This window comes from Rhinatrema bivittatum, chromosome 10 (genome assembly GCF_901001135.1).
Source record: "Rhinatrema bivittatum chromosome 10, aRhiBiv1.1, whole genome shotgun sequence".
Taxonomy (NCBI): Eukaryota; Metazoa; Chordata; class Amphibia; order Gymnophiona; family Rhinatrematidae; genus Rhinatrema; species Rhinatrema bivittatum.
In genome coordinates, this window is record NC_042624.1 from 24,858,653 (window position 1) to 24,885,967 (window position 27,315).

A 27,315-nucleotide genomic window follows, 5' to 3' on the forward strand; every position below is an offset into this window, starting at 1 on the left:
TGTTCCTTCATGATAAGTTTGCTGTATAGCTTTTGAGTGCCTTTTTTTTTGTAGGATTTTGTATTAGTTCACAATGTGTCTGGCAGTGGAAGGAGTCCGTGCTGCTGTTACTGTAAGGTACCTGTCTGGATGTGGTGTGGTATCTGCCTCTCTTTCTATCTGATTGCTCCTATTAGCAACCTGAAGAGAATCAAAACTGGACTTTTGAACTTCTGACTGGCAGTGTGATTGCCTTCTATTTGGCAAACGGTTCAACAGGTGATTGGTTGGTGAGAGACTTTGACATATATATACACACATATAAATATATATTATATACACAATGTAACCCAACTTTGGTGGGTGGGGGACTCAATAAATTGTATGGATGGAAAGGATGCCAAGGCTAAAAAGGTTTGCTCACCCCTGGTTTAACCTAAAAACGAGACCTATTTATGACTCTTCGGAACTGGAGTTATCTCTGGCCTATGACTTCAGTCCTTCCTTCAGCCCGGTTTACAATATAGTTAACATCAGAAAGTGCTTGCTTCCATCCCTGGAGTTTATTCTACTAGTAGCAGGGAATTGGAGACTGGAGTGCATGTTTCCTTACCTACTCATTTTTCTACCTTAGCCATGGTGTCTGAGCCGGCTGGGAAGTGCTGTGCAGAGAGCATCCAGCCATTTTTGGCTTCTGTTTTGGAGGAACTTATGGGCCCCGTAAGCTCTGGATTCAGTGAAGTCCGGTCGCTCTTTGAAAAAGAAATCGATGAGATCAGCCAGAACTTCCAGCAAACAAGTGATACCGTACAACTGCAGGAGGTAAAACGCCCACCGTTCAGACTTTGTTTCATTGTCATGTAACTCTTTCAAAGTTCATACCCTATTTTGTGTGAGTTTTGTAAGAATCCTTGTCTTCCAAAAAAAAAAAAAAGTCATTCCTAACACATAAACCGAAGCCTGGCCCCATGGAAATCACTGCAGTAATTGTCATGTTGATAAATTTCACTTTTTCATCAGAGAGGTAACATATTTCTTAGTTAGTAGGCCCTACAGAATGTAAGTTATGAATGGAGGGCATTTCATTAATTGCATCTTTCATAAAGAAGATAATTTGGTAAACACGAATTTCATCCTAGAGACTGGAATGCATGGTGAATTGGCAGAAGAGACCAGACAGAGCCTTTCAATTCTAGTTCAAAAGTGGCAATGGGACAAGAAATGATTATCTGTCATAACAGGTTTAAACCCCGCCCATAGACTGTGCATTAATTGGTAGGTGGGTTTTATTGGATTATGAATAGATTGTAAGCTGTAGGGGTGTACAGGGGAAAAAAATCATTTTCGTTTTTCAGTTTGTTTTTCGGAGAGTTTTTCCCACTAATTTCTGTTCGTGGAATGATTGATTTGTTTCACTCATACAAAAAACCCCAAATCAAACATTTAAACCTCTGGCCCCCCCAAAAAACCTGAAAAAACGAAAATGGGGCCTCCCAAGACCTCTCGTTCCCTCCCCACTCAGAAAAATGCCAGGGCCAGGATTCACCCCGACTCCCTCCCTCTAGCGAAGCCGAGACCAAATACTCGGCCTTGCATAGGCCGAGGCAGCAGTAGGTTCACTGTGTCTTCGGCCTATACAAGGCCAACACCTCAGGCTCAGCCTAGACTGGAGCTCGGGCCCAGGCCTGACGCTGTGGCCCGGCCCAGAGCCTGGGTCTTGATGCTGAGGCCTCAGCCTGGACCCAGGCCCGATGCCTGAGCTGCGGCTTGATCCGAAGGCTGGGTCCTGACAGTGGGGCTTCCATACAGGCCAAAAGCTAGGTTCCAATGGACCCAGACCCAACACCAAGGCCTGGCCTTGAGGTCAGGTCCTGTCACCTGGGCCTAAGGTAAGGCCCAGGCCTGGAGTCCAGGCCTCGGAGCTCCCATAAAACAATCCTCTTCTGTCTTCTTTCTTTGTAAACTGACGCCGTGCGCTGGAATTGCATCATAATTATTTTATTTTTATTTTATTTAAATACTTTTTAATATACCGATACTCAAGACTAGTGTCTTATCGTACCGGTTTACATTGAAACGAGGAGTAACCAATAGGCAATGAAGATAGAGTTACAATGAACAGGGAGTTTACAGAGTGGGAGTGTAGAGAGCAAAAGCATACGATTAACAAGAAAGATATAGATAACTATGTTTTAACATAACGAAGGTTTCACATAGGAACGAATGTAACAGGCTTAAACAATAAATAAGTCTAAAGGTCTCAAACATTGTAGTCGTGAATGAGGGAGGAGGAGGGGGGAGATCAGTGGGAAAGGATTGCATAGCTGAGCTGTTAGAATGGTGTCCATTAAGGGAAGGCTTGGGTGAACAGCCACGTTTTTAGTTTCTTTCTGAAGGAAAACGGGCATTGTTCCTGTCGAAGTTCTGGTGGGATAAGATTCCAATAATACGGTCCGGCCGTGGATAAGATTCGTTTCTGGATGGAAGTGTGATTAGTGGATTTATTAGGGGGGGCATGGAGCGATCCTTTGTAAGCTGATCTGATCGGTCTTGTGGACACCTGAAGTTTGAGAGGTATTTTTAGTTGTAGAGTAGATCGGTGATATATGTTTTTATGGATGATGGTTAAGGTCTTGAACATTATTCTGTGGTTTATAGGTAGCCAGTGTAGCCAATTAATTAACTTTGCTGCATTTACCCCAGCGGATAGCACCATTTTGGTGTACAGGCCCTGGCATCTGGCTTAGGTCCAGGTTGAAGCCTCAGTATCGAGGCCCGCTCTTTACTGGCCAGTTGCGTTGGACCTGGATCCATGCTCTGGCCAGATCCAGGTAAGTGATTGTTCCGGGGGGGGCGGCTCAGGTCTCATTTGAGAACCCAGCATTGGCCCGGGCCAGGCTTTGGGCCTTGGCCTATGCCCTAGGCAAAGCCCTGGCTTTGGGCCAAGGTGCTGGCGTCTCACTTGGGTGTAGGCCATGGTCCCTGCTTTGGGCCTCTGCCTATGGCCTAGGCAAGGCCCCGGCCCCAGGCCTAGGAAAGGCCCGATGCATTCATTTCAAATAAATAAGGTTTGTTTCATTCAGGGGGCCCACGATTCATTTCAAGGCCCCCTGAATGAAACAAATTGCCCTTATTCTTCACATTTTTGAAATTCGTTTGAAACAAATTCTCATTCCTAGTAAGCTGTAGAGAGCAGAGACTGTCTCTTATGTTTTTTTTTTCTTTTGCAGTACTGTGTACATGGAGTAGCACTATGGAATTGATAAGTAGTAATATGATAGGAAATCAGATCACTAAAATATCAGAAAATAAGAGAAAATGATGATGTGCTATTTGACGACCTCTCTGTAATGGTTTGGTAATCTTGATCTAGTTCCCAGTGCCTAATTGTCCTCATAACAGAAAGGGTCTTAATAGGAAAATTGGTTTCCTCACCTGTTACTAGATATAGTGCTCCGGCAGCTGTAAATTCTGCAGTATCTGTCTCATTTTGTTCATTTTTCTGCAAACATCACTCCCTCATCTTTTTTCTTTACAACTCTTTATAGCTTTGAGAAGAAACACCACCGCACTGCAACCTGTAATTTGTTTATATAATTGGACAAATTCACGCTTGGCTCATTTTGCATTGGCCTGGTGAAGTCAGCATAGCTCTCGAAAGCTTTTCACAAATGTATTTAGTCTCATACAGCTTACTTGTTGACCTGTATTTCTACATATCCATGTGGACTAATAAGGAAAATACACTACCTTTATTTGTTTTTCTGCTTGGGACACAGAGTTTGGACCAGTTGGCCAACCTACCATCAAACTCTGTGAAAATGGAACCTTGTTATCTGAGAGTAAATCTTCTGAAAGAACAACTCCAGGACCTCAAAAGCCGCTTCAAGTCCTACTACATTGACTTTGTGGTTCAGAAGACCCAGAACTACATGCAAGAGGTGAGATTGGTGTTACACTAGGGGAAATTACTTTAGGGACTGCCTTTTGCTCACCTGGGCTGTTTATTTTATCTGCAGAAGGGCACAATTTATTGCTCGACATTGAACATGTACACCCTCCAATGCTGAACTTTCTTTTTCCTTCTGTGGTAACTAACCTGGTATTGCCAAGAGAATAAGCTGCAGCCCCCTCTTTATGTTTAAACAATTTTTATTGGTTTTACAAAAAAATACAGAATTAAGAGGGTGTTTCCTGAAGCTTCTTTCAGTGCTGATTGTGGATCAGCTACTGCTGTTTTGTTTTCCAAAGCATTGGCCACAAACAATATATTAGGGTTGATCGCTTTGCAAAAAAGAGCATGATCCTGCCAACCCAAACAGCAAGAAGGAAGGCTGGCCAGCTGTAACAAGCATTCACTATATAACTACATTGTAAGCCCTTGGAGCAGGGATGGTCTTTTGTGTATGCACGGTGCTATACATGTCTAGTAGCGCTTTAAAAATGATAAATACTGCTGTATATTGTACGCTAGGAGGATAACTTTCAAACAACTCAGCACGGTGGCATATATGCACCTACATGGCCATGTGTAGATCTACGATGGTATTTTATAACCTGCACTTATCACTTACGCATCTCTCTACCCCATAACGTATGTGCGTATGTATGTTTACACGCGTGTGTGATGGTGGCTTCACCTCCTGCTAAATGTTTTTCTTTTTTTCCTAACCCTTGGGAGATTTTTGTATTTTTGCTCCTTCCCCCATCTCTTGGCCATCACCTTTTTGGGATGGGCCTAAGTCCCTTTGTGTGAGAGGCGGCCATCTTGTTCAGAGGTGTTGGCGTGTGTGGAGCTGAGGAAGGAGTTTGGGAGGAGCTGTCCTTAGTAGGCCTCAATGCACACCAAGTTGAAAGTTTTGTTGGAGAATTGATTGGGGATGTTTTTGTCATTTTGACCAATTCCCAACAGGAACTGGAGGAGGTGGATTTACTGTGAGGACAGAGACAGCTAACTTGAAGACATTTTTGAGACCCATTTTGGAGGAAGGAGGGTTTTATTTCCGTTTTTAACCCCCCCCTTCCCCCTGCCTATGATTGTGAAAGAGGAGAATTTTCCCACCCTTCAGTGGGAAGGCATTTTGGATACTGATTCAGATCAGAGGAAGAAAGCTGGAAGGAGGAGCACCATGGCTAAAGAAACTGCAGCCCTTGGAATTGTTGTTTTCATGTTAATGCCTTTTTTCCATTCTGGCATGGATCCTGTTTTTTTTAAGCTGAAGTAAATCTGTTTTTGTTGAACACCACTACCTGTCTGCTGGCTGCGTTTCTCCATATGTATCCTGTTCCAAGATCTTGAACTGTGAGCGTGATCAACTGTGTTTTGGAATTCTTCCCATGGCACCCAAGGCCTCAGAGATTTATACCTCCTCCCCGCTGGTGGAACCCAGTGGCGACTGTTGTTGTGAGATGGCAGAAAGAATTAGAGGTCCAGAACGTTGGGTAGCCAGCCCTGGGACCTGTTTGGCCACTTTGTTCAGCCTCTACAACAAAGAAGAGGGTTAGACGCCAATATAAGACATGCATTGAAATCACGTACTTTTGCTACCTATTTTTAAAATACACACACATATTTTAAGAGCAAAAATAAAGTAGGACTTACTCGCATAAGTCAGTATATTTTAAAACATGCAAGCATAAATGAAATTACCAGTTTACCAATTACTCCACCACTTTGCTCATTCCTTCTCCGGATCATCAAGACTCTCCTGGTTCTTCAGCCTGAACTCCCCCAATTCACCCAGACCTCCCACCCAGCCAGTACTAACCAAAAAATACGTTTATTACCACTTACACAAGATAATTGTGGGAGTAATTTCCAAAGAATTTACACACTTAAAACTGGGTTTTACATGCAAAAATGCACTTTACATATAGAAGTGGGCTTTTGGATGCCATTGAATTGTCAATCGGTTTTACCGACGTTAAGTGCACTTAAGAACATAAGAACATGCCATACTGGGTCAGACCAAGGGTCCCTCAAGCCCAGCATCCTGTTTCCAACAGTGGCCAATCCAGGCCATAAGTACCTGGCAAGTATCCAAAAACTAAGTCTATTCCATGTTACCGTTGCTAGTAATAGCAGTGGCTATTTTCTAAGTTAACTTAATTAATAGCAGGTAATGGACTTCTCCTTAAAGAAACACAGCTATACTAACTGCTCTAACCACATCCTCTGGCAACAAATTCCAGAGTTTAATTGTGCGTTGAGTGAAAAAGAACTTTCTGCGATTAGTTTTAAATATGCCCCATGCTAACTTCATGGAGTGCCCCCTAGTCTTTCTATTATCCGAAAGAGTAAATAACTGATTCACATCTACCCATTCTAGACCTCTCATGATTTTAAACACCTCTATCATATCCCCCCTCAGCCGTCTCTTCTCCAAGCTGAAAAGTCCTAACCTCTTTAGTCTTTCCTCATAGGGGAGTTGTTCCATTCCCCTTATCATTTTGGTAGCCCTTCTCTGTACCTTCTCCATCGCAATTATATCTTTTTTGAGATGCGGCGACCAGAATTGTACACAGTATTCAAGGTGCGGTCTCACCATGGAGCGATACAGAAGCATTATGACATTTTCCGTTTTATTCATCATTCCTTTTCTAATAATTCCCAACATTCTGTTTGCTTTTTTGACTGCTGCAGCACACTGAACCGACGATTTCAATGTGTTATCCACTATGACGCCTAGATCTCTTTCTTGGGTTGTAGCACCTAATATGGAACCCAACATTGTGTAACTACAGCAAGGGTTATTTTTCCCCTTATGCATCACCTTGCACTTATCCACATTAAATTTCATCTGCCATTTTGATGCCCAATTTTCCAGCATGTAAATGGGCTTTTGAAAATTGTTATGATAGTATGTTATATTTACGTGTGTAACTCCTTTGAAAATCACCTCCTATATGAGTGAGTTGCATGTAAGTCTCTTTTAAGATAGCAACCTACGTGCTGAACTGTCGGCCCTGCCCCAGAACGTCCCTAGATCACCCCTTTACATGCGTATATGTGTATGTGCAAAACGTTGTGTGCTTACTTCCAATGTTTATAAAATACGGATTACTCAAATACATGCCGCTTATGTGCAGAATGTTTTTGAAAACTCAGCCCTGTATTTTTTATGATGTTTATTTGATGATTTATTGTATGTTATTGGGCGCATTGTAACATGCACTGGGTGAGGGCTTTGCCTGCAGAAAGGCATGAACAAACTGAAACTAAACTAAAAAAAAAATGAACCTTCACTTGCAGGAGGCCCAGTACAGATAAATCACTTTTAAACCTCTTTGTCCTTACCAGACACGCCACACTTTTTGAGGCCACAGAACATAAAATACGTTGTCAGGTCTGTAGATTATTCAAAGGTCTTTGGTGCAAGTCTAAAAGCTGGCATGGAGACTTGATAGAAGATTTCATGGTCACCTGTTGAGGCATTCGTGGTAGTGGTTTGTACCCTTTTCTATGTGCGCATGACATCTATCCTAAAAGAGGTAATGGTAGAGGTTGGAGGTAACTATTTATATGTGAAGGAGTGGTGTGTCTCCCCGACAAAAGACAGCCAGGGAGCTGAGTCTGACCCCATAGTCTGCGCTGGACTTTTAAATTAAATTTAAAGCTATTGAATATTTTGTTTATGGAAGCCTTTTGATCTTTTCTCTGTTTCCAGCTCATGGAAAATGCAGTCTTCACCTTTGAGCAGCTTCTGTCCCACACTATTAAAGGCGACTCATCCAAAACGGCAGTAGCCATAGAGAAGGTGAAAACGCGGGTCCTGAAGGTGCGTCAAATGCAATCTCTCTGGAGTGCTCTTGCATCTATTTATTTTATTTTTTTTAAGATTTAGCTGCATTTTTGTTAAATATTGGCGCCTTTAGCTACTGTAAACCTACTTATAATGTTCATAAAAATGAAAACAAATACAAATGTCAGGAACCTTTGCACTGATCTGTGCTTTGGAAGAAAATATACTTTTAGCCTACTCTGGAAAGGGAAGAAGGCTTGTGAGTTAGCCTTGTCTGTGTGTGTGTCTGTGTGTGTGTGTCTGTGTGTGTGTGTCTGTGTGTGTGTGTCTGTGTGTGTGTGTGTGTCTGTGTGTGTGTCTGTGTGTCTGTGTGTGTGTCTGTGTGTGTGTGTCTGTGTGTGTGTGTCTGTGTGTGTGTGTCTGTGTGTGTCTGTGTGTCTGGGTGTCCCTAACCCCTGCTTAGTGTCTGTTCCACAGTAAATTTTAAGGACGTATTGGGTCCAAGGCGATCCTGAAATGGGCATATTTTTTAGCCACTTTTCTGGGTGGGGGGTGTCTTGGAAAGGAGGCCCCATTAGTTCTGCGTGTTCTTTATTTCTGGATTTATTTGGTGCCGTTACCCACCCCATGGCACTTCAGAGCAGGGATTCCCAAACCTGTTCTGGGGACCCCCCCCAGCCGGTTGGGTTTTCAGGATATCCACAATGAATATGCATGAGAGAGATTTGCAAATGCTGCCTCCATTGCTTGCAGATTTGATCTCATGCATATTGATTGCAGGATTCCTAAAAGCTCGATTGGTTGGGGACCCCAGGATAGGCTTGGAAACCACTGGTATAGAGGTAAACTGACACTGAAAACAAGGTGAAAAAGATACAATTTTAGTTTAGATTTTGAGGAAGGTAAGGAAGAGGTATCTAAATGTCAACCGAGATATGGCGCAAGGAGGAGGAGAGAGAGCCCAAAAATGCAAAAACGGGCAGGGAATTGTGCAGGATGGTGGAAGGGAGAGTGTGACGTAGTGAGAGTGGTGGAAGGGAGAGTGTGACATAGTGAGAGTGGTGGAAGGGAGAGTGTGACATAGTGAGAGTGGTGGAAGGGAGAGCGTGAAGTGTAGCGTCCCTTCAAGTTATGCAATCTGCTGCCAAGAGAGGGGGAAGTGGCATACAAGTTACCCACTGGCCTCACCTGGCCATTTAGAGACCCAGCGGTTTGCGGGTTTATGATCAAACCTGGGGATAGATAGTACCATTGAGCCCGCATCCTTCCTGCCTGGGGTTACCCTCCCGTTAGCTCTGAACCCCACCCATGCGAGTGCCCCCGGCCCAACTGTAGTCAGAAAGCCACACAGTAACTTTTACTTCAAATGTATTAGGGAAAATAAAACGGAGTATGTGTGTGTGTGTGTGTATATATATATATATATATATATATCACCAGGTGAGTACAAGGGGAATTAACCTCTGAATTATAATAATAGAGTAAGCAAGAAGTAACTTGGTAATAGCAGGATTTCACCCACCCCAAATTACGCAGAAGAAAAAAAAACCAGTAGTCTGGGTTGAAAGCCTCTGGGAGCATACTCTGTGCCTCTTCAAATCCTGATGCTGAGGGTTTTTTTTCTCTCTGAGCTATACAAATCCTCCTGGGCTCTGAGTTATCCAACTCAGGCCCCGAATCCAGTTCTCAGTGTCTCCTCATCCCTGTGACTCCTCGCAGGCCGTCGCCCCACACTGCAGCTCCTCTCTGTGGCTCTTCATCCACACACCGCTCTGCAAAATGGCTCACCTGTCTTCTCCGGTGCCAAAATCTTGGCTTTTATAGGGACTCCAAACTTGTAATGGAGTCGGTTGGATTGGCCCCAAAGTCTCTCATATCTAGATCTAGGCAGAGCTGAAATTGATCTTCTGCAAAGACTCTATGACCCTCTGCTCAGGAAGTACTGATTTCACGTAAGTCAGAAGAGCTCTGACACTCTTCCTAGCTGGAGGACCAACTCTGTGGTCCAATAAGGAAAGATACTGCTAAGAGTCCCGCTGTAACCAACAAGGGCATTCTGATAGTGCCTGCAAGGGTTAACTGTCCAGCAGGCACTTGTCCTCCTTACGGAGTTTGTCTCTCCATTTCATGAACTGCAACAAATCCCATTGGAGTGTAAGCTCATGGTGGTAAGGAGTTCATTTTTTTTCTTCCCGGGAGGTTCCTCAATATATGATAGATAAGAAGGAACAGAATGATGGAGATGTTTAAAAGTGAGTGAATGTTACTTTCACATTGAGCAAAATGTTACTTTCACATTGAGCAAAAGCAACCATAAGTGTGACTTATGGTTGCTTTTTTGTGACAACAGAGGATCAAGCCTCTGTGATAATCCAACTTCCTATTTTCAAAAATCCACTCAGAGGGCAATCTAAGTTGGTATAGCCTGCACAAACTATAGCACTATAAAATAATGAAATGAGAAAAATGACCCATCTAATTCTTTGGGAAAATTCAGCTTAGAAAGAAACATCCGTGAGGAAAAAAATTACTTCCCTAGTTTGCTTACTGACTAAGTTAATCGTTGTGCCGATCACGGCACCTCCTAGCCCATGGCATTCTCCCCACTATGGAGACTACAACTCCCAGAATAATCACAGTACTTTAGGCCTACCTCCACAGGAACTGTGGCACTTTTGTGACTCTTCCCCTGCCAAATGATCGCAGCATGTCAGGACCCTCCCACAGTGATGGGAGTCCTCTGCTTGCATCCCCACCATGAATTCAGCGCTCCAAGCATCTTTCACCCATTGATCTCCCTAACCACCCTTGATGGGGCATCCTCTGCTGATCTCCCTTAGAACCTGAGACCCTCTGATCCTGAAGCTGGAACCCAAAACCCTGAGGCCTTGGACCCAGGATCTCTGGATTCCAAGGCCTCCAGCTGTGACCCAGACTGAGGAGAAGGAGGTATATTCCCTAGAGGGGAAGCAGTCCTTGATGAACCGGGTGAGAGAGAGTGTCTTGAGGGTCCTTTTAGCCTTTCAAATTCCACATTATGCAGATAGAGGTGACCCATCAGTGTAAAGTTTTGTTTTAAGTGTGCACATATTGGCTGGGGGCTTTGACATTTACCTCTAAAGTAATAAAACTACATAAAAATAACATTAACAGAGTACCAGTGAGAACTTAGAAGCTTATTTGGGTCACAGTAAAGAAACCATTAATACCCACCTCTAGATAAAGATGCAGAACCTCTAGACATTAACAATTCTATTAATACAGGTTCTGGATCTAATGATGGGATCTCATATTTTATAGGAGAAATTGTCCCTTTCATTAGCAGATTTGTGTACCTTTGGCCAGTAGGAATGCAGTAAGTTGTCCATAGACGATCATGCTAGATGTGTCTGAGGAATGATGACATTTGGTGGTAACTGTTGGTATCTTCCTTCTGCATTGATAGCAATATGACTACGACAGCAGCACCATACGGAAAAAGATATTTCAGGAAGCACTGGTTCAGATCACTTTGCCAACACTGCAGAAGACCATGGCTTCGACCTGCAAACCGGTAACTTACTGTCCTACTGTTACATATAGACGAGCAATATCTTTTCCTGTGCCTTTCATGCCAAAGCAGGGGAAAAAGTGCGATAGGGTGGGTGGAGCATCTGACGCCCCTGGGTTCTGCTTCTGCTTTCACTTTAATATGTGCCATATGCCTTGCCGCCTTGCAGAATTTAGGTAAAAATAAGGCTTTTGCCTTAATCTGTGCCTTCCCAGTTAACAAAGTCAGATAAAGGATAATAAAGAACTGATGCTTTAATATGCTTGATACAGAAAAAACACATTTAAAGAGCCCATCCTTCAGCGCTGGGGGAGAGGGACATAATGTGGCGCTTTCCTGTCAGCCTTCAGCACGTCTCCAGGTTTCCTCTTTCGTCCGTGAGGAGGCAATGGATGGGGTGATACGTCATCTCTCTGTTCATTTTGGCCCAGCAGTTCCCTCCTGCTCTTTTATTCTCTGCAAACGTGGGCCGTCTGTTACAGTGGACAGTCCTTGGCCAGGGGCCACAGACCGTGGCTCCCTCTGGACCCAGGGTCCAGAGGGAGCCACGGTCTGTGGCTCCCTCTAGGTGTCACTATTATGCGATAGCTGAGACTCCCTCCCCTGCAGAGGCTGTGACGCCGTGCCGGCAGCATTCCCAGCTCCAACCGACTGAGGCAGCAGCAGCCGGGCTTCGTAATCAGACCTGGCTCTTCCACGTGGCAGCGTGTGGTACCGTAATTGCCTTTTCTATCTCTGTAAACGTTCCCCCGCCGCGCGCAGGCCCAAAGGCTGTTCCCTTTTGTTCAGGCTGACACCGCAGCAGAGTTTGATGTGGCTGTGTCAGCCAGTCACGCAGTCTCACTGACTGAACACTCCTGGTGCTTTCTAATTTTATTAAAAAAGGAGAAAACAAAAGTGAAGGAGGTAGATGTTTGTTAGGATAACTGGTATATGTTATCAACAAACAAAAGAGACCACATCACTCCAATTCTGATTTACCTCCACTGGCTCCCCATAAAAGCTAGAATCACCTTCAAGACACTATCAATGATCCACAAGGATATTATGGGAAGCGCCCACTTAAACCTTACCTCTCAACTCCGCCTTCACACATCAAAAAGACCCATCAGATATAACTACAAAGGTTCTCTACATACTCTCCCGATTAAAACCTCGCTAGCCAAACGAGCTCTCTCCACAGCCGGGCCCACCCTTTGGAACTCACTGCCGCCAGAACTTAGACTTGAAACCTGCCACTTAACCTTCAAGAAAAACCTTAAAACATGGCTCTTCCGGCAAGCCTTTCCAGAAATACAGGAACACTTCGACACAGGTCAAAGAACAAAATAGCGCAATACAAAGTCCACCACCAACCTTACACCCTCAGGACCCTCAGGACCTTATTGCACACCTGATATGAAAGATCCTCTCTTGATCCCCTTCCCATGGTTATGTCCTTGAACATGGTCTCCTGTATACTCTACCTGTACAACTCAATCTTATCAACTATTCTGCAGTACTCGCACCATTTATGTAAGTTATTAATCAAAACATTTTTTGTCGTCTATTCTATATTTTATATATTTTATTTCACAATTATTACTTAATATTAATTGATTCACATTTTTTGTTCAATATTCTGTTGACTGTTTAATGTAAAGATACACGTTCCCTGTTCAATACTATGTTTATTGTTCAATGTAACGCCCCGGCGACAGTTGTGTTATATGGAAACAGACTTGATTTGATATATATATATCAAGAAAGGCGGCATATAAAAACCCTAAATAAATAAATGTGTGTAAGCCTTAGGGCACACGAAGTAATTTGTTTATCTAGTCCGGTGAGCAAATTCCATCCCATGCTTGACTCTTAATCCCTGGCGGGACTCTCTTTATGGGGGGAAGCTGGTGCTTATGGCCCAGGCAGTGTTGTGCAGCTCACAGCGTGTGTAGAGACTGGAGGTGCATCTCATGGAGTGAGAGGCTGTCGTGAATTACACAGGACCAGCACCCGGGTGTAAAAATAAGAGCTGATTGATTTATAATCATTAATGAAAGTCCATTAATCAATAACGTTGAAGTTTATAATCTGTCACGTTCGTACACGCGTAGTTCTAGGTAGGTAGGCCCTGTCCCGGGGAAGCGCCCGCCAGCATGTGGGACTTACTTCTTCTCGTAAGATGAAGTAACTTCCAAAATAATAAAAAAAAAAAAAGGGTAGGAAGAGGAGTTTTAGGGGTTGAGGAGGAGAGGGGAAAAGGGAGGCAGAGTAGGTAGGGGGTTTGGGAAGTTCCCTCACATCCGCTCCTTGATTGGAACTGGGGAAAGTGCGTTCGTCTTGCCGTGCGTTTTTTTGTTTTGTAAAACACTCCCTGACATGTGCAGGTTGCGACCCGCCCACACTTGTGCGCGCCAATATAAAACTGGGTGCATGGGTATCATATTTTATAACCGCGCGCTTGTTCTAAGATCGGTGCGTTCAAGAGGCTTTTAAAATCTACCTCTTCTCGAGCACATAAGCAGCAGCAGAACAGTAGCATGTGAGTGTGTCCCACAGGAGTGACACATCCCGATACATACGCTTTGTGTCAGTGGGGGTGTGTGTGGGTGTCTCTCTCTGACACACACACACACACACACACACACACACACACATACTTACTCACAGTGTGTGGCTTTATCTGTGTGTCTGAGAGAGAGAGTGTGAGTCAGAGAATATAAAGTTTGTGCAGTCTATAAATCTGTGTGACCGAGCACGTGTGTGTGTCTGGCACGGGCTGTTGGTGCGGTTGTCTCATTACTTTCACTAGTTCAAGAGCTGCTTGGTTGGCCAGACCAGGATATGCCTGTGTGTATGTTAATGGATTTGAATGGATGGAACAGGGACTGCAGCTTTGTTTACTCACTGCTGCTCTAGAGTATGCGCTATTTCTTAGCTATTTAGGAAGCATGTGATATTTATTTTGGAGATATTTAGGCTTAATTCTGCCAGGTTCTAGAGTTGACTTGGCATGCTTTAGGGGGCTGCTGATACTCATGCTGCAGAGAAAGTGCATGAGGGAGTCAAGACACCTCGTGGGCTGGTTTTGAAAAAATTCCCTGGGATTGATATTTTCCTGCAATCCACCCCTGCTAGGGAGCTATGACCAGCATAGTCTGGAGACATTGTATCTTACATTAAAACCCAAGACACATACATTATAATACATACCCAACCATTGGGACCATTGATTGCTGAAAAATGGAAAGTAATCAGTATGAACCAAGGCCATGACTGCCACTGCTGGGAAAGATACAGTACTGCTACCGCTAAAGAATGAGGTAGATATAAACAGTTTATACAACACGTAACACATTGCAGAGAAATTACCCAACTAGATTACTGCTACCACTAAGGAATGAGGTAGATGGTCTCATCATTCATGGGATGTAAACAGTTTATACAACACGTAACGCATTGCAGAGAAATTACCCAACTAGAGTACTGCTACCGCTAAGGAATAAGGTAGATGGTCTCATCATTCATGGGATGTAAACAGTTTATACAACACGTAACACATTACAGAGAAATTACCCAACTAGATTACTGCTACCACTAAGGAATGAGGTAGATGGTCTCATCATTCATGGGATGTAAACAGTTTATACAACACGTAACACATTACAGAGAAATTACCCAACTAGAGTACTGCTACCACTAAGGAATGAGGTAGATGGTCTCATCATTAATGGGATGTAAACAGTTTATACAACACGTAACACATTACAGAGAAATTACCCAACTAGAGTACTGCTACCACTGAGGAATGAGGTAGATGGTCCCATCAATCACGTTCAGAAAAAAATTAAAAACTTGGCTATTCGCCCAAGCTTACCCCTAAAAAAGCCTCAGGGTCACCCACACAGTCTCTTACCTCACGGATGCGTCCATTTCCGCAACTCAAAGGAACTGTTGCCCGACTAATTGCACTATCTTATAAATTGCTTAATTTCATATACACTATGTAAATTTGTAAATTTGCTTAATTTCATATATAGTAGGCAAATTTGTACATAATTCTTATCCTGTAAGCACCCTCTCCTCCTTTTGCCCTTCTCTCCAGTTAGAATTTGTTTAACTTAACTTTTAAATTTGTTAGAATTTGTTTAACCTATTTTTTCTCTAACAGCCTAGTTCTACATTCCCTGTTATAATGTAACTTTTGTTGTTGTTTGCTCTGTTAACTGGTTACCCCTAGTTTACTGTAAACCGGTACGATAAGACCTGGTCTTGAGCATCGGTATATTAAAAGAATTTAAATAAATAAATAAATAAATCATTAATGGGATATAAACAGTTTATAGAACACGTAACACATTGCAGAGAAATTACCCAACTAGAGTACTGCTACCACTAAGGAATGAGGTAGATGGTCCCATCATTAATGGTATGTAAACAGTTTATACAACACGTAACACATTACAGAGAAATTACCCAACTAGAGTACTGCTACCGCTAAGGAATGAGGTAGATGGTCCCATCATTAATGGGATGTAAACAGTTTATACAACACGTAACACATTACAGAGAAATTACCCAACTAGAGTACTGCTACCACTAAGGAATGAGGTAGATGGTCCCATCATTAATGGGATGTAAACAGTTTATACAACACGTAACACATTACAGAGAAATTACCCAACTAGAGTACTGCTACCACTAAGGAATGAGGTAGATGGTCCCATCATTAATGGGATGTAAACAGTTTATACAACACGTAACACATTACAGAGAAATTACCCAACTAGAGTACTGCTACCGCTAAGGAATGAGGTAGATGGTCCCATCATTAATGGGATGTAAACAGTTTATACAACACGTAACACATTACAGAGAAATTACCCAACTAGAGCACTGCTACCACTAAGGAATGAGGTAGATGGTCTCATCATTAATGGGATGTAAACAGTTTATACAACACGTAACACATTACAGAGAAATTACCCAACTAGAGTACTGCTACCACTAAGGAATGAGGTAGATGGTCCCATCATTAATGGGATGTAAACAGTTTATACAACACGTAACACATTGCAGAGAAATTACCCAACTAGAGTCCCTGTAGAAACCTGCTAGATCTTGGCCCAATAATACTAGGGCATCCTTGGGAGGTGACACTAATAAACCTTGAATACATTAGAATATTTTATTATGAAATAGAAATCTCTTCTCTCTCTAAATGTCTTCTCTCCTTCCCATGATATAATGACAGGTATCTCCTTAATGACTGGGACACAGAAATTTTATTTCATAAGCAAAGAAAATTCCTGTAATTAAATCAAGAATTAGTATGATAGGCGTTGGATCCTGCCAGGAGACTCCACCTGGGCATAAAAGCAAGAGTTGATCATAAAAACAGCAATAAATCAAGCACCCATTTTATGAAGTGTTAAACTTTATAGACTGTGAGAAGAGAATAAACATTAAAGTTTATCACATCAGATAGGAGCAGGCATTTCCTTGAGTTGTCCAGGGGTAACTCTAATTGGGGTCAATGTCTGCACAGTCTCCAGTTCTGTGGATTTCACAGAACTGAATCAAAGAAAGTATCATGGCTGCTTCCAGTTCTCTTTGTTTCTGGACATCCATTTCTTCAGCCCAAGAAGGTGTACTGAGATCACCACTGATCCCATTTGCAGGGGGTTTTCCCATGATGGCTTCCACCACCACATCCACCACCACATCTGGGCTATTGTCACTTGAAAGGGTCTGATCCTACCCGGTCTCGGTCTTCGCCACACAAGCTGCTTCTGGTACTACTGACACAATTGACTAAAGAGGTTTCTCGGTGGGTGCTGGTTTACCTCATACAGTACTCCTGTAGCTTGCAACGGAGGAAATTTAACCTTCCCTTTGCTGCAGCACCAGGCATCAGAAAGTGCTAGAAGCGGATGAACCGGCTTGATATCCATGTTGATACCAGGGCCTACCCCGATATCCTGGAACAGGAGTTCCTTACAGCAACAGCAGTGCGAGAAGACATGCTCTGGATGTTGCACCGCTCTGCGTGGATGCATTCAACTGCCAAGATCGCTCCCATTCCGGCGAATGACATGCGTAGTCCGGTGCAGTACTGCATGGGTCTCGCTGCTTGCATAAGGCCAAAATACTGTCCTGGCTCACATAGTGGGATAAGCACCTTACTCATTCACTGTCTGCTGACTGCACCATGTAGGCCTCTTTGGTAGGTGAGTTGGGAGAGCTGCTCTCACTGGAACTGTAAAGCTTTTGAGTGGACTTTTCATCCATCCTGATAAATGAAACGTTGCCACTTTGGTCGCTGCGTCGCTCAGGGCATTCGGTATCGGAAGGTCTGTAAAGTTGTTAAATAGAAATAGTTGGTTTATTGAATCGATCGCTTGCTGCAAATATCCTATTTGAGTTAGTCACAGCCTTCACTTGCAAGACCGCTTGACAACACGCCCATACCATACAGTCCCTCGTGCTGAGGATGACATTGTGAACATACCGCCACTTTTATAGCAGTTGATTGGTCATACGTCACATTTGCTGGGCTGTCTTTAGATGCATCCCTCACACGTACATTCTCCTTTGCCACGCCCCTCTTCCTGCCGATACTCTAACATGGGAACGAGAGCCATTTTGTCATAAATGTTGCAGTTATTTTCTACATTTCCTTGTACATTGAATGTCCGCCAAACATCACATTTTCTCCTTAAAACACACTGTATATATTTTCCCATCGTCCTCAATCCCCATGTTCTTTGGGCACCAATTTATGTAACCCTTAGCGGGGTTTTAACCCCAAGGGCACACAAACTAATTTGTTTATCTTCCGGGGCTGCTCCGGCTAGAAAATTCCATCCCATGCTTGATTCTTAATCCCTGGGGGGATTTTTCTTTTTGTAGGGGGGGAAACTCTCGCTTATGGCCCAGATGATGTTGTGCTGCTCCCAGTGTGTGTGTACAATATAGGTGCATCTCATGGGGTGAGAGGCGGTAATGAATTAGTCAGGACCAGGATCTGGGTGTAAAAATAAGAGTTTACTGATTCTGTAATCATAAAGTCCACTAGTCAATAATGTTGAAGTTACATCTGTCATGTTGGTACAAGTGTAATTCTAGGTAGGTAGGTGTCCTTATATTCAGGCATCTGGGTGGAACTCCCATGGTGATTATTAATGCACAAAGTTTACCCGGTGACTATCCAGGAAACCTAGTGGGGAGGAGTCCTCAATTTCACAGCAGAAGTCCTACCTTAAGTCTTATTACCTCGGACACCTAGCCCGTCCTGGTCCTATAAGTGTGTAGATCCGGTTGGGGTCTCCCAATCTTGTTCGTTCTTCCTTCAGTGTTGTTTATGGGGGGGACTTCACATGGTGAAAAGTCAGTGGGATCAGGCTACTTCAGTACTGCAAACCCAGTTGGGAGAGGGGATCCAAAAACCTTCCCACTCTGTTCGAATCCAAAAAATACTTCTAAAATTTAAACTGGATACATCTTCTGCCCTCACTGTCTCCCTAGGGTTTAGAGTAGGCTCACAGGTCTTTGGTCTCCAGTGAGAGCACTTTTCCCCCTAAAGGGTATCAGGCTTACACATCTCTCTCTTCTGTAAATTAGTAGGAGAAGGACCCTTTGGCAGAGAGTGCACAATGAGATATCATATGGGTGAAACTGGGAGGCCTCACCAGAGTGTAAAACTTAACCATCTATACTGTTCAAAGGCTTCCTCAAACAGATCCCAAGGTGCTCTAAAATGGCTGGGCTAAATAGTGTTCAGGCATCCAGTCCAGACCCTCCATATAGGAGGGACTTAAGGAATTGGAAAGGCTCTTTCTAAAGTGTGTTTTACACAGGGAAACCAGTGGCATCTAGTGGCCAGACCCCGGGGAGGGGGGGGGGGGGTGAGGGGGCCTGTCTGCCACATGCAGAAAATCTAACATGATGCCTCTCTCACTATAGTCTGTAAATTGATTTCTTGGCAAGATTTAGAAATTTTCAGTAATATATTGATGCTAATACATCGGAGGAAGAAATGCATCAACGAGGAATAAAGACCATTTTGGGGTTTTTAGTTCTTTCTTTGCCATTGACTTCACAGGAACTTCAAAAGTTTGAACAGTTCATTTTTGCTGATTACACAAATGTCATCCAAGTTGAAAACATCTATGAAGAGATTTTACTTCAGACTCTCCTTGATGAGACTATGAAAGGTAGGACCAAGCTTTAGATATTACCGAATCCTGACACTGGGAGGAATATAGCCTGCAAGTTTTAAAATCTTATTATGAAATCTGTGAAGAGGCTTAATTAAATTCTCAGTAATGAAATATTCAGCAAGCAACTTACAATTATTTCATGACATGTTTCATATAAATGTTATATCAAACTGTAAGCAATCTTATCTGTGTGCTAAAAAAAAGTAGTATTTACTAGGGATGTGCATTCATTTTAAACAAAATAGATAATTTAATTGCCATTGTCTATTTCGTCGTGTTTCGGGAGCGTCCCGAAATGAAAAAAAAATTGATGAAATTTCATGGAATTTTGTATTTTGTGTTAGTGCGCACTAACAGGACTTAGTGAGCACTAACATGTACAGGCTTAGTGCGCACTAATGGGGCTTAGTGTACACTAACCTCATGTGCGCATTAAGTCCTGTTAGTGCGCACTACCTAGTTTTCTAATGTGAATTAATGCGCCCTAATAGGACTTAGGGCGCACTAAGCCCGAAATTAGGAAAACTGGTTAGTGCGCACTGATATGAAGTTAGTGTGCATTAAGCCCCGTTAGTGGGCACTAACTCCAAAGTGAGGCAAACACAAAATAACTACATCCCGAACCATTATGAAAACAAAATTTGACAGATGATAACCCGAAATGAAAATGACCCGAAAAAAAAATCTGCGCACTTCTCTAGACTATTCACTGTTTTCTCCTTTGGTATCAAAAGGTTGACTTGTTTTGGTAGCAAAGGCTCGATTGTTGGGCACAAAGAAGTTACCTGCAGTTTTCTTGTTCAGTCAAAGAAAGAACAAGTTGGTCCATCAAGCAAAATGTCCCTTTATAGACGCAGTGCCATAATCTCATGATGCCACTTTTGCCATTCTTAGATGCGTCTGTTTGAGAGGTGACATTGTTAAGCAGTAAAAGGTATTGGGGAATGCAAGGTTAGGTAACTCGATTACTCGATTAGCTGTCTCGCTCCCTGCACGCTTGCGGCGTGCCTTATTGTTTAATTGATGTTTTGTATGTATGTCAGCTGGTTGCAAACACAATACGTTTGTGTTGCAGGTGGACTTCTGCGGGTAAAGTAGTGCTCTACCCGCAGAGATAGGCTTTTAGAAAATTGCATGCATGGTGCGTGTGTAAAATTACATGCATGCACTTTGTAGGCATGTGCTTTTATGCATACAAAGGGAGCCTGGCTTGGCTTGGGGCTTACGTGCAAGCTTTGGGATTTTTAAAAGTCTGCGCTTAAATTCTCTTGGCAAAGCTCTGTGCACTAAATGGCAGGTGGAATCGTGCATGTGTAGTTTTGCTGGGATAATTTTCAAAGTGAAATTAGGCATGTAAGTCTGCTTTGAAACTTGGTGTAACTTAGGCACAGGTTTGCCAGCCAGCTTATGTTCGATGTTATAAAATTACCCCGGGGAGCCCGGTTTTATAACAGCCTGCACTCTTCAGTCCTATTTTCAAGGCAGACTTGCGTGAATAAGTCTGCTTGAAAAATTAGCAGACCGTGCATGCCTTGGCGTGGCGTATTTGCGCACATTTCCACCTACCAGAGCTGCTCTCCTCGTGAACATATATGAATCCTTTTGAAAATTGAAAGGACGCACATAAATAATTTCCCTGCTCCAAACTCCAGGAATGCATCTTTGCTGCACCCAGAAAAGCAGGCGCAAAATAGCTTTGAGCATTTTTATGTGTACAACCTCTGGGCTAATTTTCAAAAAGCTTATATATGCACGCAAATGCTTTTCAAAATGACCCCTAAATGGAAAGAGCTTTTTGTAATTTTAGATTTATGGTAAGGGATTAGTGCCTGAGGAGAAGAGAGAGAAACAGGAGAAAAAGTGACCTGATGGAGATGGAAAGATGGGAAGAGATAGAGAGGGTGAGAAAGAAAACTGGAGGATAGAGCTGACATAGACAGTCATTGCAATGAGAGCAGAGAGACCATAGCCCTGACTCAAATAACCAAATACGTTTTTGGCCAGCAGGTGTCCTCCTTGTGCAACATTATAATCATGCCTCTGCTTTCTACTTTATACAACCTTTTCTTAATTATTTTACTGCATGTGACTACTTTTTATTTCTTTAGTTCTGCTAGATGTACACAGAAGAGACGGTTGCGGCTCCTTACAATCTAGTCAGGAAACATAGATAAAGACAAATGGTTTCAGGACATTTCTTTATCCCTGTGAACATAGTTAAAGTCCTACAAGTCTGTGATCAGGGAGCCGCCAGGTTTTCAAGTTGAAAAGCAACCTGATAAAAGTGGGATTTTCGGTGGGACTAGAATATGATCAGAGAAGGGAACATAGCAGCACATCAGTTCAGGAAGACGAGTTCAGGCAGAATCAGGAGCTGGCAGTGGAGAAGAGCATAGACAAGGTCAATCTTCAGCAGATTTGTTAATGAAAATAGTCACCTCAGTTTTCAATATACTCGATCTCTCTAAAATATCAAAACTCAGCAGATAAAATAGCTGCAGCTACAAAAATGCAAACAGGGTTCCATCAGTGCATCTGTAACATAATCTGGAGTGTGAACTTGTGTTGACTACATCTGGCTCTTTATTCCACACAAAGTTGATAATGGGAGCTTAATATCTTCTTTAAAGAAAGCATTGGACTTATCCCGTAAAATATCCCATCAGAAACCCGCAGCATGCATCAGTGTTGTACAAGCCTAGTGGGCTAGTTCACATTTTTGTGGGGGAAGCTCTATTTTGGGGGCAGTTTTCAAGTCTTTGGAGAGATGCACAATTGACAGGAACTTTTACCCATGCGCATTATGCAAGCCGACTTTCCCTTTGAGAACTGCCTCAGGGAAGCAGACCTCAGAGATTATGCCTCTGCTTTTGCTGTGGGCTCCATTCTATTTATTAACATACATTTTGATATTTCACCTTTTGTGTAATCTAAAGGTGGATTCCAAGACAGTTACACATCACATATTCAATTATATCAACCGTTAGAAATCAAAACAACTCGCCCATCTCCAACTTCTCTTTCTCCCGATTTCTTGATCCCTCTAACAGTGTTTGTCTAATCTTATGTTAAGTCGTTGAAAATGCAAAACTGTGTGCTATTGCCTTTCTGATAAAATCCCGCCTCCAAACCTGCCTATTTTTTTTTCCCCCTTCGGAAGGGGTGTGAACCCTGTGTGGAAAAAATTTAGGCAGGAAATAAAAGCAACTTCCGTTTTTCAACCCTGAGTTTGTAAACACAAAGAAATATTAGCAGTTTTCCCTCAAAGGCCTAATTTCTGTAACTGATGTCATGTATCAGGGTTTCCCAAACTTGGCCCTTGAGAGCCCCAATCCAGCTGGGTTTTCAGGATTTCCACAATGAACATGCATGAGATATATTTGTATACAGTAGAGGCAGCGCACCAATCGGATTAAGTAATTCTGTGTGCTTTATCGATAAGAGTAAGCTTTGCAAAAGAATGTTAAGGTGTTTAAATGTGTTGTCTTTTCTAGTGATCCAAGAAGCTGCCAGTTTGAAGAAGCACAACCTGTTTGAGGACAATGTTCACTTGACCTGTGAGAGTGTGTCCAGTTTAACTGAACTAAAGACCCCTTCAGGATCAGCACAGGCCAGTCCAGCGAAGATGCAGAGCCCTTTGAGAGTGAATGAAGGCCCAGTGGAAGATGTGTTTGCTGACTCGGAAGCTACTCAGGAGGAGCACGATGCTGATGAGTTTACGACAGGGAAGCAGGATGCTGAAAAATTGCCTGATGATAAAGAGGCCCTTCACAATGGAGATTCAATTGTTCCTTCCAGCATAACTGATGAGCAGGAGTCACTCCCTGTAAAACTTCAGGAAAAACCAAGGGCAGAAGCCGTAGAAGAAGAGAGAACACATCCAGGGAAGGAGAATAGAGAGGAAGACGATGAACATAAAAAGATGACAGAAACAACTCAAGATATGGCCCTCGGTGATTTAAATGAAATCAGAAGTCTGCTGACAGTGACCATTGAAGTTCCAGCAGATGTTCAACATCAGAACATAGAGGAGATTGTTAAAGGTGAAGGAATTATACAAATAGAGGAACGTGTTGAAGAAAAAATTGAAAAAGAAATATGTACAGAGGAAATTCAAGCAGATAAAGTAATGAGAGAAGAACTGAAACATTCAGAATTTCTATCAGAGCAAACTTGCAATGTTAGCTTGGGGACGGACAGTGCTGTTTCACAACCAGTTGATGGCTTCATTTTGTCAGATGAACCAGTCGTCTCTGATGGAATGGAAACACATGAGCAAGACAAACAGAAGGAAGAGGCAGAGCCAGTCCAAAGTGTAGGATTTATAAAAGACGACATTTGTGGAGTCTCTGCTGGTTCCAGTATACAAGCAGAAGAGTATGTTGAAAGCATACACTCTGAACCAAAGGAAACAGGACACAGTGCTCCCCATGCTGTGCAAGCAAGCACCGATACTGCTGATAGCGTTCCAGATGGCACAGCCGAAGACAAGACAACGCAACCATTGGATGACACTCTACCCACTGACAAGGTTTCAGATTTTGCTCCAATGGAACATTTTGATCAGTTAAACATGGCCCAGATTACAATGGACACTGAACCAGAAAGTGTTCCTGAAAATACTGAACCAGAAAGTTTTCCTGATAATCTGGGCGAAGAGTGTAGTCCAGCAGTCGAGGAACCCGCTCTTGATGCTGGAATCGCAAGTTCAACGGGAAATGCGGATGATGAGATTGCAGTACAGGAGATCAGTTAAAGCATCTTCCCAGAGCAGCACTCTGGAGACTGATGAAGGTTATTTAATGATACAGTCATCAACCGACGATAAATCTCAAAGCTATGTAAGAAACTCATTTTGGTCTGCAGTGTCTTAGAGGCAAAATGTTTAATTCTCAAATTGTACAGCTAGAAATCAATCTACTTAGTTTGGTAGTAAAATCACCTGCAGTAGTTTATATTGCTGTTCAGAGTTAAGTATAGTAACACTTTTCACGTTTTCATGTTTGTGTAGTGCTGATAGTGTACATAGCTCCATGCAAAGGAAATTATAGATGTTTAGTGCAGAGAGACGATGAGTGACTTGCAGAATAGGTGAGGGAATCCCCTGCTTCAGAGAACTCGCAGTCTATATGGGTAAAGAAGGAGACCTAAAAGAGCTGTTGAGGTACGATTACGACTCTTTATTGTGCCTCATCTGCAATCAGTGGGACCAGGATCACTGGGAGGGGGGGCAGTTCATGGTAAAAGCATCAGAGCAGTTTCTTGCCATTACGATTAAGACTGAGATTCAGCTTGGCTTTGGAAAAGGCAAGTCAATCTAAAAATCTAAATCCACCACCCATGCAATGGCAGCTTTAATGTACATACAGTGGATGATATTGTTTTATAATTGTACAGTGTGCCTCTGACTGACACAGCCTTTCAGAGTGCTTTACTGATAAACCCCCCGACCCTGCCCCCGGCAAACAAAAATATACTAGGGTAGATATTCAAAGTGCGTTCAGCGCTATTTAGCTGGATAAGCGGGACTTATCAGAGTTAGCAGGATAAGTTTACTTCTAAGTTTAGATGCCCTACAGAGTAATGTTCAGCATTTAGCTAGTGTTTACATTTTATCACATCTATACTGCCCATTAAAGATTATAAATGAAATAAATAAGTACACACTGCCGGTGTGCAGGCGTAAATGTTCTGGCTGTCTTGATGTGCTATACTATGTACAATGGCATGGCAAGTGAGCATGTTTTTCTAGACCCTATTAAGGGAGATTCTCTGGCTTCTTTATTTTCTCTTAGTGCTTGTTGCACGAGGGGCAGTCAGTTGCCAGACTGCACTAACCTCAGAACAGAAAATCTTTAAAAATATGTATGCATTTGTAATACATTAAACCTGACAGTCTCACTCACATCAAGATGACTGGTTTTAAGAGGATTTTGAAAGAAAAATTATTTCCAAACTGCCCGCTAATGTCTGCCTAAAGGCTGCCATGTTTTAAACCACCAATGTGCATCCCAAAATTGATACTATCAGGTCTGTTTGCTTTGAGGAAATGGGCATAATTCAGATTTAGTTAAAAAAACAAAACACAACTTCTATTCCTATGTTTATATTCATTCTAATTAACCAATCTATTTGAATGATCTGATTACTGCACCAGCGTTTCAGGAAATGTGGTTACGGTCAAGCAGGGTACAATCTGGAAAAGTTTAAGATTTAGAAGAAACCTCCTAAGGTAGGTCTTTGACCAGGATATGAAGCACGAGGCACCAGACTCGGGAGAGTTGCTCCAGGAATGTGGGTGAAGCAAGGTGGACCTGACAGCGTCTGGAGTGGGACGTGCAGGAGGAGAAGGGCACAGATAATGAACGAAGGTGACGAGGCGGAGGGTAGGGTGGGGGGGATGAGGAGCTGAAGAGTAGGGGCACTTGTAGGGGGGCAGTAGGAGAAGCTTGAGCAGTGTGCAGAATTGGATGGGAAACAAGCCAGTGTAATGACTTGAGAAGGGGAGTCGCATGATTTTAATGGTATTGTTACAAAATAAAATCTATTTAATATGGACGAGCATATCTCATTCATATTTAAAGCATAGCTATATTTTTTAACAAGCTATTTTTGAAGTTAAATGAATTATTAATACAGACTGTTCCACCTTTCATGAACATTATAAATATAATTAATTCATAGCTTTCAATAAATAAATTCATGATACAGAAAAGGTGTAACGTATGATTCTTCATTAATCCTTTTGGCATTAATTTTTGTAAATCCATTCCAATGTGTCTCTTGCTGTAACAGAAAATGTATTTTGCAGGATCCCCTCCTCCTCTCCGGATCTTCAGATGCTGCCTCTGGAGCTGGGCTTGAGGGCAGAGCAGAAGGGAAAATGCCAGGGACATCTTTCATTCTATCCCTGCCTTCCTGCCTCCTGCGGCTGCTCACTAGATACCATGCTAACAGCTTAGACTGCTCAATATCCTGAGTCTGAAAATCACTCACCTGATTCATGCAAAGATCTCCTGCCGTCCTGCTGGAGAGGAAATGGGTGGGAGAGCTTCTCCACTCCTAGTGACCCCTCCCTCCCTGCCAATGCCACCTTCTGCCCCTGCGACATCGGAGACTGGAGGAGACAGCTGCTGTTCTAGCTTCTTACCCCACCCTCCATTAGCTGCCGCCTTCTGTCCCTGCGACATTGGAGACTGGAGGAGACAGCTGCTGTTCTAGCTTCTTACCCGGCCCTTCCTCTCTAGCTGATTTCCTCTTCCAAAATTTCCAGAGAGCCAAATGTTTGGATCTCTTGGTATTTCTACTTTAAGTACAAGACAACCAAACTTGTTCCCAAAATGTCTCAATTTTCGGGCAAGTCTAAAAGTTATGGCAATAGCTTTCTTCCTTATTTCCACATTTAGAACGTATAACTGAGGTGCACATCTTAAAGCCTTTTCTTGAAACCAGTAGAAATGCAATAGAAATTTATATTGTATTTCTTTCAATATCACATTCTCCGTCATTTCAGATATATGAGTAAAGCAGTAACTGAACTTTTGGAAGGAAAATTTGAACTTTGACCATCTCTTCCATTTATCATATAACTTCTGAAGCCCATCTGTTAACTTTATATATTAAGATTCTTATTAAAAAGTGCCACTGAAGGCTTCTTTTTCCTATCTTCTAATATTATCTCTCTCAGTTGTTTAGATGAAGCAGAATCTGGAAAGGATTCATGAGATCCCATAATAAAATGTCTCAGTTGTAAATAGGCAAATAATTCTTTGTTGAGGTAGTGAGCATTGCTCTTGTAGTTCTTGAAAGCTATGCATAACCCTTCTCTGGAAATAATTGA

At 42.7% G+C, this 27,315-nt stretch overlaps 1 protein-coding gene across 1 annotated transcript in view; it reads left to right on the forward strand.

Moving 5' to 3' along the window:
• The window catches only part of LOC115099991 (protein Niban-like), a 178,184-nt gene extending 152,630 nt beyond the window's left edge, over positions 1–25,554 (forward strand). The window contains exons 9-14 of the mRNA XM_029618115.1: positions 614–801; positions 3,759–3,920; positions 7,647–7,757; positions 11,167–11,274; positions 19,358–19,469; positions 22,970–25,554. Of these exons, the coding sequence (XP_029473975.1) occupies positions 614–801; positions 3,759–3,920; positions 7,647–7,757; positions 11,167–11,274; positions 19,358–19,469; positions 22,970–24,231 (1,943 nt within the window). The 3' untranslated portion in view covers positions 24,232–25,554. The remainder of the gene's footprint in view (positions 1–613; positions 802–3,758; positions 3,921–7,646; positions 7,758–11,166; positions 11,275–19,357; positions 19,470–22,969) is intronic.
• Positions 25,555–27,315: the final 1,761 nt, after the last annotated feature.